Below are 18,186 nucleotides of genomic sequence, written 5' to 3' on the forward strand. Positions count from 1 at the left end.
AAAATCGTCAAGTTAATAACATAATTTTGTTAATTTAAAGGGACACTTACCTGAATACGTTACTCCATCCTTTTACAGCTTGGATATGCTGTTATTTTGACAGATTTTTACTGAACATTTTGTCATTGCGTGGCTTTGTTTTCAAAGCGCGGTTGAAACATTACTGAATGAAAACTCTGATTAATAGACGCTTAGGCAGAGTTTTGCTTCAAACTATTTTTGAGCATGATTGTGAATCTAGTTGTTCATTGTACGTTTATGCTGACAATTTATAAAACAAACCGAAGTTAATTATTGATTAAATAAAAGGACGTGTCTATTTCTATGTTTTTGATTTTTCTAATGATGTAGAAGTAAACGACAAACTGTTTAAATGTACCTGAAGTAATCCTACAATTTTGTATTAATATTTTAAATTTTAATATTTATATTTATATTTAATTTCTGTTATAGAGGCCCTGATGAGTATCGCCCCGGACAAGTGATTTCCCTAAACGTACAAGAACTCCTGGATCTACAGCCTGAACGCAAAGCCCCTCTGCCAAGCAATCAGCAACTCCAACAAATATATTCCAACCCGCAACCAGAACATAAACAGAATCTGCAACCGTTTTACTACGTCGACCCACAAGCTAGCCGTCAGGTAATATATATTAAACTTAGTACAGATACCCTGGCTTTTTGGATACTTGGTACCCAGAGGAGACGTAGAAATGGCAGGATAATCCTGTTACCAGAAACTCTGCCTTATCTTTTTAAAATTAATGTTATCAAATTTTTTATAATCGCTAATAAAATGCATGCAAAATATCTTTATTTATTTATTACGTGTCTGTAAGGCATTGAGTGTTTGACGTTTGAGTATGTTTGTTTCACTTTACATTTATTGTAATTGAAATGATTTATAAAAACGATGAAGCTGTGAATGTTGATTTAAAAGAGTGGCAATGAATTTCTGGCCACATCTTGTCATTGAAGCTCAACCATATCCGAAAGAATTTTTTAGACTTCAATCGTGTTATTTCTTTGACCTACATGAATAAACATTTTCATTTGATTAAATTATGCTTATCACGAACTACTAGAAGCTCAAGCACTGGTACTTTATCTGCCACGGAATTGCATAACAATACAATCTATCACGTCTGTCTTCAAGAGGGTTAGGCACAAGATCTCCACTGGCTATGCTGAAGATATACTTTTCTCGTTTCTTAAATTCGTGTAAATCATGTGATACAAGCTCTCTCATTCTTGGCTCTGTTGATCTAAGCAAGGTTAAGAGTATCAATGAATCTTCATCATTAATATCAGTGATCTGAACACATTATCGTCGATCTTCACTGTATAACACTGGAACTGCGGTTCACTAATACTTTCAATATTTCTGCAATCAATTTTCTTTCAGTCACCATCAATATAAAACCAAATCACTTTATTTTCTAATCCATTACAAAGAGATATCTTCATTCTTCTCCTTCTTCTTCTCCATCACAGGGTGTGATTAATGCAGCTAATGACAATAACGAATTTGGAGCCTTTTTTAGAATGGGGACATATAAGAATTTCATTATAATTTAACGAAATTCAAATATTTTTGTTCAAAATAGGATTGAAATCACTTATTGAATGTCAAAAGCTACCCATTCGAAATAGTGTGCCTCAGACCTGAAAAGAACGAGAGCAAGAAACTCAGTTACTATCTCATAAAGCAGTTACAAATGAGCAGTTATGAATAGAATTGCACAACAAGTATTAAACAGACGGTGTATATATATCAGCCACTCTGAAAATACCCATGATGCGATAAAATACCCTCTATTAAGTCATGTAGGTATCTATGCAATGCTTAGGATGACCCCTTACAACAACTGCTTACAAATAAGCAAAAGTAACTATTGGTATTACTGTTTTAAAGTTATAAAAGGAATAGAGCTAGTTTGTAAATATGTAATTGACTAATAAAATAAATAATAAAAGTAGTTTAGTTTAAATTTAAAATGAACATTAATTCCCGCCTTATTGACGATAGTAGAAAAAATTATATAAATTTACAAAAAAATTATTTTGCAAATTGAAAAATGGAATAATTTTATCAAATTAATGTATTGTCATCGGTCTTCGATAATTCTACAAAGTTTGAACGAAATCTGGCCATTTAAAGTGGGCCAAAATCGCGTCCAAATGAGTTGGTTACAAGTATACATACATATATAGGTGAAGCTTATAAAAAGCGTGTACAACATGCTGAATATTATTTTGAGTTAATCAATTACGTCGCTCGACTTTGAAACCAAATTCATAAACGGTCAACATTCCAGGTATCCCTTCATCCCTCCCACGCAGTCATCACAAGACCACACTTCTCAGCGAACGGCGGTGAAGCCTCAGTGGGTGCCGCCTTAGCTGTCAGCGACTCAGGAGCCAATACACCAGAGATCTATGACCAGGATCTGTTTGCGTTGCTTGGACATTCCGCACGACAAGATGATCGGCAGCGTCAGTCATACACACAAACAGAGGCACCGCAAGTTGTCTCTACCGTCGCGCCGCAATACCAACAAGTAAGATTTCATTATATTTTTCATGAACTAAATAATTGTAGTTAATTTTAATTTTTAAGTTTATTCAAACAAAACAAAACATTATTATAACTATTTTTACAATTACATTACATTTCCGGGTTGGATAGCTAGGCTGATCAGTTGACCGAAATAGCTGCCAGCGCTTGGGTTTCCAGTAGCCTTATTACTGCGCGAAGATAGTACTTTGCACATTCTCCGCGCCTGTGGGCTCCACGGGCCAAGTGTCTCGACATCAAGCGGCTCAAACATGTATGACTCTCAGACCGACATATTTGCGACGCTTGCTGTCACCGTCAGTCGAAGCAGCAGCCCCAGCACCAACTGACGTAACTTGTACATGAGAAGGAGCTAGAGTGTACTTTAATTAAAAGCTACCCTTAAGGAGAAGTGTACTAACTATAATGGCAACATTTCCACGTTGGTTGAAGTTGAAGTCAAAACAACGTAAATAATTACTATAATAATAATAATAATAATAATATTGACACACTTTTACACACACTTTTTACACAAATTATCTTGCCCCAAGTTAAGCATATATAGCCTGTGTTATGGGTTACAAGACAATGATATATTTAATACAATATACTTACTTTCACATACATAAATTCATATAAACATACATATAAACATACATTTAATACATAATCGAACAGTTTTATAATTATTGACATTGCATTCCGTATCTATGTGTTTCTCGTTTTGTGTTAAACGATATTGTTTTACATTTTAGAAAATTATGGCAAAGGGTGCCACAGTTAGGTTAATGTTAAAAAAAATTTAAATGCTTTTAGTTGTATCGTGCATGTGTCTAATTATTTCATATGGCAATGCTCCGCGGTTTCGAAAGTCGGATTATAGATTTATTTTTGGTAGCATAAAAGATTTATTTCACTTAGTTATTATTTTAATATTGCATTATTTTCCTATACTGACATTTTTAAATTGATTATATCTTTTGAATGGAATGTCCGATTTAAATATTTTAAAAAGTATTTTATAGGTATTGAAACGATCTTTAATAAAATATAATATGTGAAATAAGGATTGATACAGATGTATGAATAATATGGTTTGAATATGGTCGGCACTTTCATCAACTTCTAAAATGTAAAAAGTAGTGTGTAAGTAGTAGTGGCAAAACTACAGTCGTTGAAGATATTATGGCATCGCGGATACCTATTGATACGTTCTATAATACTGTAAAACATTTTTTTTTCTAACACCATTAGTTCCCGCAGCGCACGCAATGTCATAAATTTCATGGCTAATTTTTTCACACCTTGGGTTACTGCATTTTATTAAAGATCCCTATTTTTGAAATGTAATATTATAATATAGCGAAAGAATTTTTGAAATGGATCCAGTAGTTTTTGCGTGAAAACATTAAAAACAAACATACAAAAACACATATGTTTCCTCTTTATAATATTAGTTTAGATAACACGATAACACTATAGTTAATTATACCGATACTAAATCAAATTTATGGCGAATAGATTGATATATAACTAAGAACACCATGTATTGATCTGAATTATATAAAAACTGATTTAATTTTTTCCAGATTGACCAATACGTAACGAAACCAAGCAAGAAGCCCACTAAACTCCGTCCCAAGATACACTACAACCAACCACAATCAACGACGTCCCAACAATATTTAATTGAAACTACAAACGTTCAACCACAATACCGGCCGGCCCCTCAAAACCAGCGAGTGGCTCAGACCATACGCTACGTCCAAGCTCAAACCGTCCCTCAACAGCAACTCTACGAAAGACCAGAATCTCAAGGTCTTAAAGTGATTCCAGCTCCGAAACTGCAGAATCTTGCACCAACTTACCGCGTCGCACCCCAGTACCAACAAATACAACAAGAAGCCACCCCAAAACAATACAGAGTAATAGACATCCCGCGACCCCAGATAAGGCAAGACCAGCCACGTGTGATCCAAGAAAGACCTATAACTTACTTAAAACGTTTCCCAGAGCCTGAAAAAGTTCGTGAGCAGCAAAACTATCAAGAAATAACTCCTGCCCAGAGGCCGTATCAGCTAAACGACCAATATTACTTGAGACCAATTTATCGTACCAATGAAGGTCGGAGATACGAGACACCTCAGTTTCCTTTAAAAGAACAGCGCATTGAGTCGACAAAAGCGCCATTATCAGCTATTTACGTAAGTAAAAACATTGCACCCAAAAAGGCGTACAGACCTGTCGTAAGAATAGACCCCCAAGCATCTAATCAACAGTCTCAAGTCAATGCATATAGGGACGTGCCTTATAGGATTGAGCAGTCCAACGTGCAGCAGGTTAGTTCTGAACAGCCAAGACAATCGTTGGAAGAGCAGAGGGTGCAGTTGCCTCCTCCTAAAAATAACAAGGCGTATACTCCTGAGGAATTTGAAGCGTTGCTATCTGCAGGGTATTCCGTAACGCCGATACCGGTAGGCCAAGTTGGAACACAAAACATTGAACAACAAGTACAACCGCAACAGCAGGCTCAGTCAAGATCTTTTGCAGAGCCTCAGTATTATCGGCGGCCTTTGTACACCAGACGTCATCAATATCTTCCATTGCGGGGCGACGAAGCGCCTTAAACAAAATTACCACGATGTACATATTCTAATAGAGTTTAATTAGCAATTAAATAGTTTTACAATAAATCTTGTTTTATTATCAGATACAGCACAGTTCAGGTGTTGAAATGGTAACCCCGATAATTTTGTTGTAGGATCAGATAAATCTTATATATCGATATCGCCGCCGGTTACGTTCAAAAGTCGTATGCGTGGACCCTTTATATATTGTATAGTGTTGTAATAAAGAAAATATCGTAGCCTATATCATGGTATAATTAATTTATTAAATAATACAAGACTCATTAGAAATATTTAAGAATATATCAAATGTAGAAAATGCGATTGATGTAAAGGTATTTTAGAAATTAATTCATATTTTCAACCTTCCAACTTCAAAAAAAGACGAGACTATTCGAGTGCTTTTATATATTATGTTTGTAAGCTTTTATATCTCCTCCGTTTTGACTGATTTGAAAGATAATATATATAAATATATATATATATAAATATTATTCTACGTTACAATTTCAATTTGTTTCGTATATTCAAATGTTTTATATGTGATGATTTGATTTTCCTTAATCAATTATTGCAAGTATAAGATACAATGAAATTCTATATTATATATATGGACATATCATTCGCAGTCTGATGATAGCGGAACGACAAAAGCGTGTTTAGAGACAATTTAAGCACACGTTTCTCCTTAGTCGTGTGTCAACTGTGAGTTTTATTTTTTATGAAAAAAAGGGACGAGGACGAGCAGGACGTTCAGCTGATGGTAATTGATGCGCCCTGCCCATTACAATGCAGTGCCGCTGAGGATTCTTGGAAAACCCCAAAAATTCTGAGCAGCACTACAACTGCGCTCATCACCTTGAGACATAAGATGTTAAGTCTCATTTGCCCAGTAATTTCACTAGCTACGGCGCCCTTCAGAGCGAAACACAGTAATACTTACACATTCCTGTTTCACGGCAGAAATAGGCGCCATTGTGGTACCCATAATCTAGCCGGCATCCTGTGCAAAGGAGCCTCCCACTGGTAAATGAATCAAAGAAATAAAAAGAAAAAGTGTCAATTACCAAGTCTAAGCTTCCTACAAAAAGGTGCTCTTTATTGATCAAAAATATTTTTATTGCGTTTTTATTAATTTATATGGCAATGCTATGTTTGCTGGCTCAGCTAGTAATTTTATAACTGTGATCAAAATTATACTTAAATATTTCGCTATTTAGTATATATAATTCGTATTTTACTATCTCTGTTTTACACTCATATGGTTATGGTTTGTAAAGTGGCTTTGATCCAGTTCAGTTCAGCCCTGTTACACTGCGACCAATGTGATCTATTGTGATAGCCACTGTTAACGTTAGCTCACTGCTAACATTGATTCTTTTCATGAATCTTATTATATCTTTTGCAGTGAGCTGACGTATCTCAAATGGTTGAGGAATTGGACTTCCCAAACAGATGCTACGTTTACGCATTAAATTAATTAAAGGACCACATTCAGAGATAATGTGTAGCGGGGTTTCATCTGCACTATTACAGAATCTACACGCTCTGCAATCTCTGAGACCTAGTTTTACACTCTTATAAAACGATTGATCTTCCAAGTAGTGTTTTATTTTTAAAACGTTTTCAATGAAGGTAGACATCGTATTATAAAAGGATATAGCCGTAAACGAATTTATTATGAAATACGTCGGAGCTCCGATGCAGGCTTGTCTTGCTACGTCATCGATCAACGTTGTGACGTCAGCGATGGGTTGCTAAGCTAAACACAACTTTATAACATTAATGTAGGTTTACTTGCACAGTTGGCCTTTAGTTAGATTAGCTTCAGCGCAGCGTAATATAGTTTGCGTCGTGTTGAAACCTAAAATATGTTACAAGTATAAAATTGCTTTTTAATTCAATACAGTTCAAAATACTAAAAATATTCCTTTATCACGTTATATATCTTAATACATATAAATTACGTGTCACGTTGTTTGTCCGCGATGGACTCCTAAACTAATTAACGGATTTTAATGGGAATTACCTCATGGAGTGCAGTTTAGTCCTACTTGTGAGATAGGATAGTTTTTATTCCGATTTAGGACCCATATTTTTTTTATTTTCAATATTTGTTTTGTATGGACATATTTTCTATGAGACAATTTAGTGACGCACGGTTTGAAAGTTCCACTGTGAAACATATTCATTATAACAACAGGAATCATTTATTACGAAATAACAGTCATTTTTTATTATCTACAGAACAAAGTCTGTCGGGTCAGCTAGTAATATATATAGGCATATGGAATTTTACATCTGGCCGCAGTTGTTTAAAAAAAACGAAACCAAAAGAGGATGAAAGTAATTTGTGTTTCCATTTATGGCCTTAAATTTTTTTATAGCTAGCTTCGACTTGACCGACGCTGTTCTGTCAATGGAAAAAAAAATATGTAAGTATTCGGGAATAATGTAGTCTAAAGCAATCGGAAATGTGTAATGTAAATTAAAGATGTAAAAAAAAACGTATTTCTGAGTTATTTTATTTATTATGTAGTAATAAAAAATTATAAGGATTGATATCGTCTTTGTGTATACAACTTTACATTACCAATTTGCAATTATATAAAGTATTAAAATGGATAAAGTATGTGATCCTTAAGAGATAGACATATGGTATCGCGGACTCTGTAGACCCATACTAGATACTCATTTCCACCATACATTATTTTGTTATATTTCGAAGGGCTTAGACAACGGTTACGTTGACTTTCAAAAAGTGATGTCACATCCTATTTTGAATAAAAATATTTGAATTTAAAATTGTGTTAACCTTAGTAAACCTTTGTTAAAAAGGATAGGTATAAATACCACCGATGGCGAGATGGACATTACCTAATAATAAAACCATATCATTTACTATTGACGATCCACGAGTGACTGCTATTTTACAGCGCCTGTAGACTTATAAGCGCCTGTAGACTTTTACAGCGTCTGTAGACTTTTACAGCGCCTGTAGACATAAACAGCGCCTGTAGACTTTAACAGCGCCTGTAGACTTTAACAGCGCCTGTAGACTTTTACAGCGCCTGTAGAATTTTACAGCGCCTGTAGACTTTTACAGCGCCTGTAAATTTTTACAGCTCCTGTAGACTTTTACAGCGCCTGTAGACTTTTACAGCGCCTGTAGACTTTTACAGCGCCTGTAGACTTTTACAGCGCAGTTTTTCTGTCTGTTGAAATGACAACTTCATTTTTTTATGCATCGCAATAGAGCTAAAATATTGACGAATTTAATCCACAAAAAAGTATGTGTATGTTTAAATTATATGTAGGTATGTCGATAGCACCACCTACTGTTGTTTTATAAACTAAAACTATTTAAGTTTAGCCAGTAAGTAAGAAATCGCTCTTAAGCGATACGGCCTTTGCTTGTTATGCTTTCTTGATTGTTGCTGAAAAAATGCTGAGAGAGTTTCTTGCGCCGCTTCTTCTCTCTCAGAGCGCCATTTGTTTCCGAAGCGGTAGTAGTGTCTAGTATATTAGAAATGACATCAAAAAGAACTCTAAAGGAATCAATTTTGCGAAAATAATTGCCTTTTATGCTTTTTTTATGTTGTTATATTGTTTTGTGGTGTGCAATGAAGATATTATATTTCATTTCTTTCATTTCATTTCATCATTCACGAACAATAAATTCAATAACTATGCCGGTCTCTATAGAGACATTATTGCCCAAGTGCTTTATTAATACTTTATATAAAATTCTATATTTCAATTGTATTTTTTTCTTACTTTTTGCTTATTTTTATGACACACCACAATTCATATATCATGGATATCATCGATATCATGGATACCGCATTTATCACGGGGAGTGTTCCGAAGAGCTGTTTAACCTGATTCCTGCCGCCGAATTCCACCGTCGCATGACACGCCACAAGTTAGGATATCATCCCCACCATCTGAATGTGTGGCGTTCCTCTACAGTGCGGTTTTCAAGGAACTCTCTTCCACAAACTACAAAGCTGTGGAATGAGTTTACTTGTGCGCTGTATCCGGGACGATACGACATGGGTACCTTTAAAAAAAGCGCGTACACCTTCCCAAAAGGCCGGCAACGCTCCTGAGATTCCTCTGATGTTGCAACAGAATGTGGGCGGCGGTGATCACTTAACATCATGTGATCCGTACGTGCGTTTGTCCACCTTTTCAAAAAAAAAAAATAATATTAAAAGTTATAACTAAAAAAGCAATTGTGTGGTTTTATGAATCCACGATGCAAGTGAAACTTTTTTTCACAAAATAACATAGGTATTAATATCAGCATAGAAAAAGAAACAAATTTATATATTATGCTTTACATTTTCATAAAATAAAAAAACCTTTATCAAGTGTGTGGGGTTCGAACCTACACTCTATCCGAACGCAATTGCATCCAATATGCGAACTATAGGCGCCGCCCGACCGTCACGCGACATGTTGCAACACACAGACGAAAAAGTTTGAGACGATGTAATAAAAGTTTCACTTTAATAACTGTACGAAAATGATATACTTACCTATACCTAATATCACTAAGGACAATTTCAAGCGATCATAGATTATGTTTAACTATGCCTATTGTAAATCGTAAACAGATGAACCTATTGTTTTAATTTGTTCTTAACCCAAAATTTTTTAAGTTAATTAGTTAATTTTTAAGTTAATTTTAAATATGATTCTGAGTGTCAAGTGTGAGGTTTTTTACCTATTCGATCGAGCGCTATGTTGTTTTCCTCTACTGTCACTAGATGGCGCTTTTTCGACGCCATACAAAATACAAATCTTAGCACTCTGCTGAGTTACATATTTTATGTAAAAAACAATGTTATGCAACACGAGGGCAACCAATAAATAAGTAAATACATTATCATTTGTATGCCAAATATTCTCTAATCCAATTTTGTTTCGTAAACAACATTGTATCACTTTTCCTTCGGAACTCAATAGAACTTTTCTGCGTGTTGTTTCCTGTTTGTGAGATATTTTCTTAAGTAGACTAGTGCCTTTCTTCCTACAATTGATTAAAGCTGATTGAGGGATGTTTACATAAATACTAGCTGACACGGCAAACTTTTTGCCATAGTGCGACGGTTGAGGGTTAATTTAAATTGATAAAAAAATATAATGTCCATGTTTTTTATACTATATTTACAATACTATGTATACAAAAAAATTAAAAAAGTGAAGAACATAGCATTATTAATAATAGCAATTATTAATACAAACATTGCATAGTGCTGAAGAGAGAGCTAGAAATTCTGGAATAATTTCTGTTGTGGAGTAATTTGATCAATGCCCCATCATTATTACAAAAAATACTCTAGATAATATATACGTCTTGATAGAGCCTCTTGCTGCTAGAGATTGTATGTCACACTCGCAATTTGTATGTCACTTTGTGATGTATGTGTGCATTGCTCAAAATACAGGTATAAGAGCGCTTTCGCACTACGAACCCGTGAAATTAGGTACGGTACGGTGTAGTCGTATACTACTTCTAACGGTTGACGGAAAGAAATCGGATGAATAGGAACAGGATCTAGTTCGTAAACTAATCTATGATCTAGTCCGTGTTTCGTACATGGACACGCAAAATAAACGTCAAGTCCAGTTAGTATGGAATAAAGCCAATGTACAATGAAATTGTTTGATTATTATAACCACACCCGAAATCATGAAATGCTTGATTAATGATTTCATCTTCCAAAATATAACTACAACGAGTGTTTACAGCGAATTTTTGTTCGCCGTTGTCGTAATACAAAGAATAATCTGAGGCTTCTCGTGTAGTGCGTAATACAATATAAATTCCAAAAAGGTTAATAATTTCTTCATTGATGAATTTTTTCACTAGCCAATTCTAAAAGTTATTTTTATTATACGAGTATTACTTTTTTATTATATTTTGGGTTCTATGCATTGAACTCGGGGTATAATAGTCACAGCTTCTTCCCAGTAATTATAAATAGTACTCTTTACTAATACTACGAGGATAATGAATTCGTGACATCATTAAAACACCGTCACATAGTTTGCATAGAATTATTACTGGCCAGTATTTTTTCAGTTAAAATGTTCAAAAGCCAAAAAATTAAAGTCAAATTTAGAATGTATTCACGGACAAGATGACGGTAAAAATTTGTTTAAGATTTGACGTGTATGTCAAAGGTAAATTTTACTTGTTTACAGTAACATAACGCTATAGTTCTAAAGAACTTCAAGTATTCCTGTCCTCAAACATGTTCAAAGGACTTTATACTCCACAAAATGCTTTAACGACAAACCTGAAAGCATATTCACACGTTGTAACTACTCAGCGTTGAGAATTTTTACGGTTAAAGGTGGCTTTATACAATATGTATATTATATTCATTTTTACCCGACTGCTCAAAAGGAGGGTTATGTTTTTCGAGAGTGTGTACATACACTTACATACATAATTATAATTGTCAATTGATGGCTTAATGGATTTTACCTTCAGAGGTGTCGTTAATATAAAAAACGAAATGGAGGATTTTTGGCGCCGAGTTAATATGTATGGTACGCACTGTAGCCTGAATAGCTCGATGGATTATAGCTTGAGAGGCGTCGTTTATTATTATTATTTTTACTTGATAGATTCAGAAAGTAAGGCAAATATAAGGGCACTTAAAAACCCAAAATTGTGAGCGCACTTCAAAATTGTGCTCTTCATTTTGAGACATGGGATCACAACTTCGCACGACACGCTACAAGTTAGGATATCATCACCACCATCTGGATGTGTGGCGGTCCTCCACAGTTCGGTTTTCAAGAACCTTTCTTCCACGTACTACAAAGCTGTGGGATGAACTTCCTTGTGCGGTGTTTCCGGGATGGTACGTCGTGGGTACCTTCAAAATAGCGCGCAACTTAAATTAAATGCCGGCAACCCTCCTGTGATTCCTTTGGTGTTGCAAGAGATTGCGGGCGGCGGAGATCACTCGTGCATTTCGGCTATCTCCGTTTTTATAGTGAAACTTTTATAACATCGTCTCATCGTTTTCGTCTGTGTGTTGCATGTCGCGAGACGGTCGGGCGGCGCCTATAGTTCGCAGCAGCTGACCATGTAGTGTATAGACTATTACTCATTTGTGCCAGTGCTCCACGCTATTTTGTTTGTTTTTGTCAGTGTTTAATGTAAATATTGTTAATTAAGTGAAACTTTTATACATAATTTTTAACATACAGAGTTCAATAAAAATATTAGTTGGAGACTATGTCTACTTTTATTATTTCCCATTATCATTCCAACTTTCCAAGTAGAAAATTAAGATTGATAAAGCGATTTTATACCTTTAATGGAATATTATTCCAAAAATTTTTAGTTAAATGTCTATAATGCGAAAAGAAGTTTCACTTTAATAAACGTAAACGTAAACGTAAAACGTAAGAACAGAATTTGCCTCAAAACAATTTGTCGCACAATCCACCAATATGTATAATAAAATTAACAGATCCCTTAATACTTATTCACTTACATTTAGGGAATGTAAAATTAATGTTATTAAATGGCTAAAAACACTCAACTATGAAGATACGGAAAAAATACTTAAAAATTAATTAGATTAAAAATTTGTAAACGGTTTCTAACTATAAGATATTATTTAAAAAAAAATTTATTATTATAAAACATAAAAATTAAAAGATTTACAGCCCGTTCACAAAATTTGCTCCTATGTATGAATTTATTTATCTACTTAAAGTACCGTATATATATTTTTATATAGGTTTAATATATATATATATATATTGTTAAGATGTTATATTTATGTAAGTTCCTATGTTTACGTGCATATATATATGTGTGTGTGTGTGTGTATCATAATATGTTTCAAAATCAGTAATAATAAGTAACTACAATGTTTGATATATTGTACATTTTTATTATAATCTTTATTTATATCAAAAAAAAAATGTACATGATCCTAACTCCCATGTTTATGTAGTCGTCCGGCTGCGTACCTGCGGCTAGCATGATGCTAATATAACCTGATCCACATTAAAATTAATGACTTATTTCGCGTGCGATCGCCCGGGCCGCCGGGCCGACTAGATAACTGGTTTTGTTTGTTTATAATCCAATTCACTTGAGTCAACAACTTCCTTACTTTTAGTTTTTAATATTGTTTTGTATAACTTGCAATGAGCGATTCTCTCCTAACACAGATTATCTAAATCTACCAGGAGAGTTTCATATGTGATTGTAAATGACTGTGTACAAATAAAGAAATTTTGAATTTTGAATTTTTTTGAATTTGAACTTTTACCGTGGTTTCATCAAAACACACAATCCTTTTTTACAAGACTATAGCCGTCATCTGTCAGTCTATCGATGACTGCGCGTTTCATACAATCGAGTGAATATCTTTTTTCTTAGAGAGTTTCGCTTGGTTGCACCACTACTACTAACTACTACGTCTGTGCAGTCTGACAAACGTCATAGAACAGGTAGGCATGAATAATAATGCCAGTACTTACAAAGAGAACATTCAGTTAAACGATTTCATGACAACATACTTCGCTGTCTTTGCAAGTGACGTTAATAGTACTTTGTTCAACAAGTGAGCAAAGTTATTTTTTGCTGCGAGTGCTGATACTAAATCATGAATTTTTGACGTAGTCTAGAATTGTAATGTAGAATTGATTCTAATATAGACTACTGTGGTAGTGCGTCATTCAAAAGCAAGAGACAAAAAAAATTGCTCTCGACTGAAACATACAACTTTTCACGTCGACTAGCGAGAAAAGTGTTATAGGTTATAGTAATAAAAAACAATTGAGATAATAAATGTTTGTGCCAATGATATAATACGCTTGGCAAAAATAAGTTTCGGAACGCACCGGATCGCATTGTTTATTTTTTAAACGCGGATGTATGGTCACGTGGGGTTCAAAATTTAAATCACTTTGCCTCACGCTCGCAGCAAAAAGCGTTTTTGCTGCAATATTTCACCTAGCATTGGCGCCCTTTCGTGCTGAACAGGTGAAAAACATTTAGTTTTTATGTAAATTGTAACTAGCCATTCTCGTAGTCCGTCAAATTATTTGATACACAAACAATCGAAGAACACGATAGAAATTTATTTTCATACATCTTTTCTGTTCGCCTATTAATTTACCCAAGTGATATGTGCACGGGATAGGTACGTAAGTAGACCTGTTTTGTGGTTGGGTGTACTGAGAAACTAGGTCGTCCCACACGTTGATTAAGAACGACTGTATTCGTATTGAACGATCGGATTGCTTAATAATAAATAAAACAAACAACATTAACATATTTTGTAATCAAAAGTAATCTTAGCCATCTTTATTTTTTGACTAACTTCAATAACTAAACAACTTTCGTCCACTAATGTAAGCGTGAATAAATAACAACTCTTAAAGGAGTTTGCTCACTATACCATTTTATTAAAATGTCAGACAAAGAATTATTATAAAAAAAATACATAATGTTTATTTTCTTTATCAAGTATGTATATAAGTAATAATTTAAGCAACATGCTAGATACACCCAATATCCTGAGCACAATAACATTAGAGATTAGGGGCAAGAAGCAAACTCAATCTTTTCTATCTACCCACCGTAAGAACTAACGTTGGCAGCAACGCGCCACTATATCCTGTCATTCATTAAATAATATTTTGGAGACATCCGGGGCTGATCCATTTTGCGATAGCCTCACAGCATTCAAACGTAAGGTATTGCAACTATAGTATAATGATTCTCTACTATTATCATATTTTTTTATTTACTGTATAAGTATTTGTGTTATACATAAGTGCCCAATAGAAATGATTCTCATTTATTTTGTGTGCACCTGTAACTGACTCATACACTGCAACTATTTTTGTGCAATATTTAAGTTTAAGAATGTATTGTGTATATGTTGTTGGAGTACCTTTAAATCAATAAATCAATATTCATGATTGGAGCCACCTTTTAAGCACTATAACGCCTGTGTTAGACGACTCCGCTCTTCCATAGCTTAATAATTCTTATAACATTATTTACAGACAATCAAACATATTCTAATTCTAGGTACTAAGAAGTATGTATACTTAGAAATAATATATATAAAATAAAATGTATGTGTGCGTTGGGTGTGTTGTGAGTGATTATTAAGGCGTGAGAGCTATAATATTTGTGATCAAAAGAATGAATCTTTTATAAGTATGTGTATAATGAAATGTTTGTGTCACTGTTAAATTAATATGATTCTATTAAATGTTCTTCAGTTTCTGTATAAGTGAGTGAATGTATAATTATAAATCTATACTAATATTATAAAGCTGCAGTGTTTGTTTGTTTGTTTGAACGCGCTAATCTCTGGTACTACTGGTCCGATTTGAATGATTCTTTCAGTGTTGGGTAGTCCATTTATCGAGGTAGGCTATGTTTTTTTTTTCAAAATTAGGGATCCGTAATAAAATTGCTATTTTGTAACACAAGGTGTAAAATCGAAAACCTATTTTTGCGTGCGCTGCAAAAACTATTGACAATAGAACAAAATGATGTACAGGCTATAATATAGGCAATATTTTATTACTTATAAAACTATCGCGTGAATTATACTTTATATGGCAAAACAACGTTTGCCGGGTCAGCTAGTAAAGTATAAATTTAGATTCTATACATGTCTAGATTGAGCTTCGTCATTAAATCGCTGCGTCACAGAGAGCTTAATTTACATAGACAGCGATCACCCTCGAACACCCTGAATATTGGGGAAAGGTTGTGACTTTTCGTCTAGTACCTTCATATTAAATTGGAGGTGATGTGTGTGATATTTATTTTTCTGAAAATTTTATAGCACGGCTATGATACGCTCTAGTGAACAGACTCCTTTAAGTTTTCATTGTCTACTTAATATTTTCTTTGCAGCTATTGTTTGGAATTAAATAAGTCGAAAGGAGAATAAATTGTAGTTATGAATTATCGACGTCATTTGTTATACAAAAGTTTTTTGATTACAACAATTTTTTTCTATGAAGCATATATGTATTACCTTCGAATTATATTTTAGTAACAAGCGGGTGCCGTGAATTTTTCCGTGAAGGCTTTAATAAATATTTTTTTTTAATTCAACTAACTACTTTTGATTGTGGATCGAAACTTTGGAATGAAATAAACACAATTATACATGGGTGAAAACCAAATTCAAATCTAAATATTAAACGAACAGACACGGTGCGCTGACCATTTTTATATGAATAGATAATCCCAGTGCCTGCGCCGATGCATTACCCGAAGTGATACTGCAGGGCATGGATATTTTTATACCAAGCTCTGTAGTACCGATCAGTGGCAGATCACAGCCCTGGTTCGATACCTCAGTTAAAGCAGCATCTGATTGCAAAAAACAGGCGTATCGAACTTTGGTTACCACGTTGGGCTCAAAGGTTCCGTACTGCATAGTTTTATACAGGATGGTGCCTCCAGATTTTTTTAGCGGTAAATATCCCGTGCGAAATCGAAGACCCGAACCTTTTCCAATTTAACCCCCAGAAGACTCAAGTTTGCGCGTTTACCACAAAAAAGACATCATTCGTGGTATCACCCCTCTTCGACAACACTTCCCTTAAAAGTTCCTATTTTATTATTATATAAATTACGTGACTGGTTTTTTGTCCTCGATGGACTACTAAAATAATGAACGGATTTTAATGGGGATTACTACATGGAGTGCAGTTTAGTCCAACTTGAGAGATAGGATAGTTTTTATTTCGATTTGGGTCCCCATAATTATTTTTATTTTCAATATTTGTTTTGTATGGACATATTTTCTATGAGAGAATTTAGTGACGCACGGTTTGACAGTTCCGCTGTGAAACAATTTCATTATAACAACAGTCAATATTTTTTACGAAATAATTCTTGATGTTTTGAAATATTATTGGCAAATTCCTATAAAACAGTATTTTTTTTTATAATTAACAGAACAACGTCTGTCTTATCAGTAATAATATATAATACAATAATAGTATATAGACTATTTCTCATTTGGAATGAGTAATACGAGTAGTCCAAGTGTAAAGTTAAGATTGATAAAGCGATTTTTATACCCTTAATGGAATATTATTCCAAACATTTTTAGTTAAATGTCTATAATGTGAAAAAAAGTTTCACTTTTACCGTGCTTTCAAAAAACCACACAATCCTTTTTTTATGACTTCCGACGTCTGATTAGTGCAGTAGGTATGCTATGTAGTTTAATGCGGATCGCCGTCTACCATCCCATACAATTCATCTTTATTTTCGAATGAGTCTCTCTTGGGGTTCATTCTTCAATGCGAGGTTTCCTCTATGGAAGCGTTCATTAGCCTTATCGTTTATAAGCATAGCATCGTTATTGCGAGCTGTTTCTGCTGCATTAGTTCCGCTCTAGAGCTTGAATTATTCATATTTACTTTTAAATAACACAATTTTATAAATTTTTTATACCTATAGATATTTTTTTTAATCCAAACTACCTATTTATTGAATTAGGCGTTACTTTGCGGAAATCCATAATTATACAAATGATTTAAGTTTTCTTTAGTGTTAATTCCGCCAATATTTGTTTTCAAAACAATTCGACACGTTTTTCGCCTCTACACGAGGCATTCTCAGGACGTGTTGTCTCGCCAAAATCTGGCACGAGATGAATAGTGTAGAGGCGAAACACGTGTCGAATTGTTTTGAAAACAAATATTGGCGGAAATAACACTTAAATCATTTGTACAAACTAGCTATGTTGTCAATACCAATTTCAAGCTTAATACGCTTTTATTTATTTATTTTTATTTATTTTATTTTAATAAGATCTCTATCAACTTGCATTTTCGAGACTATTTTTGTATATGAAATTCAAACCGGCTAGAGACGTGGCGCGATGGTTGTATAAAATATTGCGATAATAATTCAGAAGTGTGCTTAGTTACATGACAACGCTAGTTTTCCTACAATGAATT

At 34.1% G+C, this 18,186-nt stretch overlaps 1 protein-coding gene across 1 annotated transcript in view; it reads left to right on the forward strand.

Moving 5' to 3' along the window:
• The window catches only part of LOC126975912 (uncharacterized), a 68,756-nt gene extending 63,503 nt beyond the window's left edge, over nt 1-5,253 (forward strand). The window contains exons 4-6 of the mRNA XM_050824030.1: nt 454-643; nt 2,319-2,561; nt 4,150-5,253. Of these exons, the coding sequence (XP_050679987.1) occupies nt 454-643; nt 2,319-2,561; nt 4,150-5,187 (1,471 nt within the window). The 3' untranslated portion in view covers nt 5,188-5,253. The remainder of the gene's footprint in view (nt 1-453; nt 644-2,318; nt 2,562-4,149) is intronic.
• The last annotated feature ends 12,933 nt before the right edge of the window (nt 5,254-18,186 follow it).

Source organism: Leptidea sinapis, chromosome 2 (assembly GCF_905404315.1).
Source record: "Leptidea sinapis chromosome 2, ilLepSina1.1, whole genome shotgun sequence".
Classification (NCBI taxonomy): domain Eukaryota; kingdom Metazoa; phylum Arthropoda; class Insecta; order Lepidoptera; family Pieridae; genus Leptidea; species Leptidea sinapis.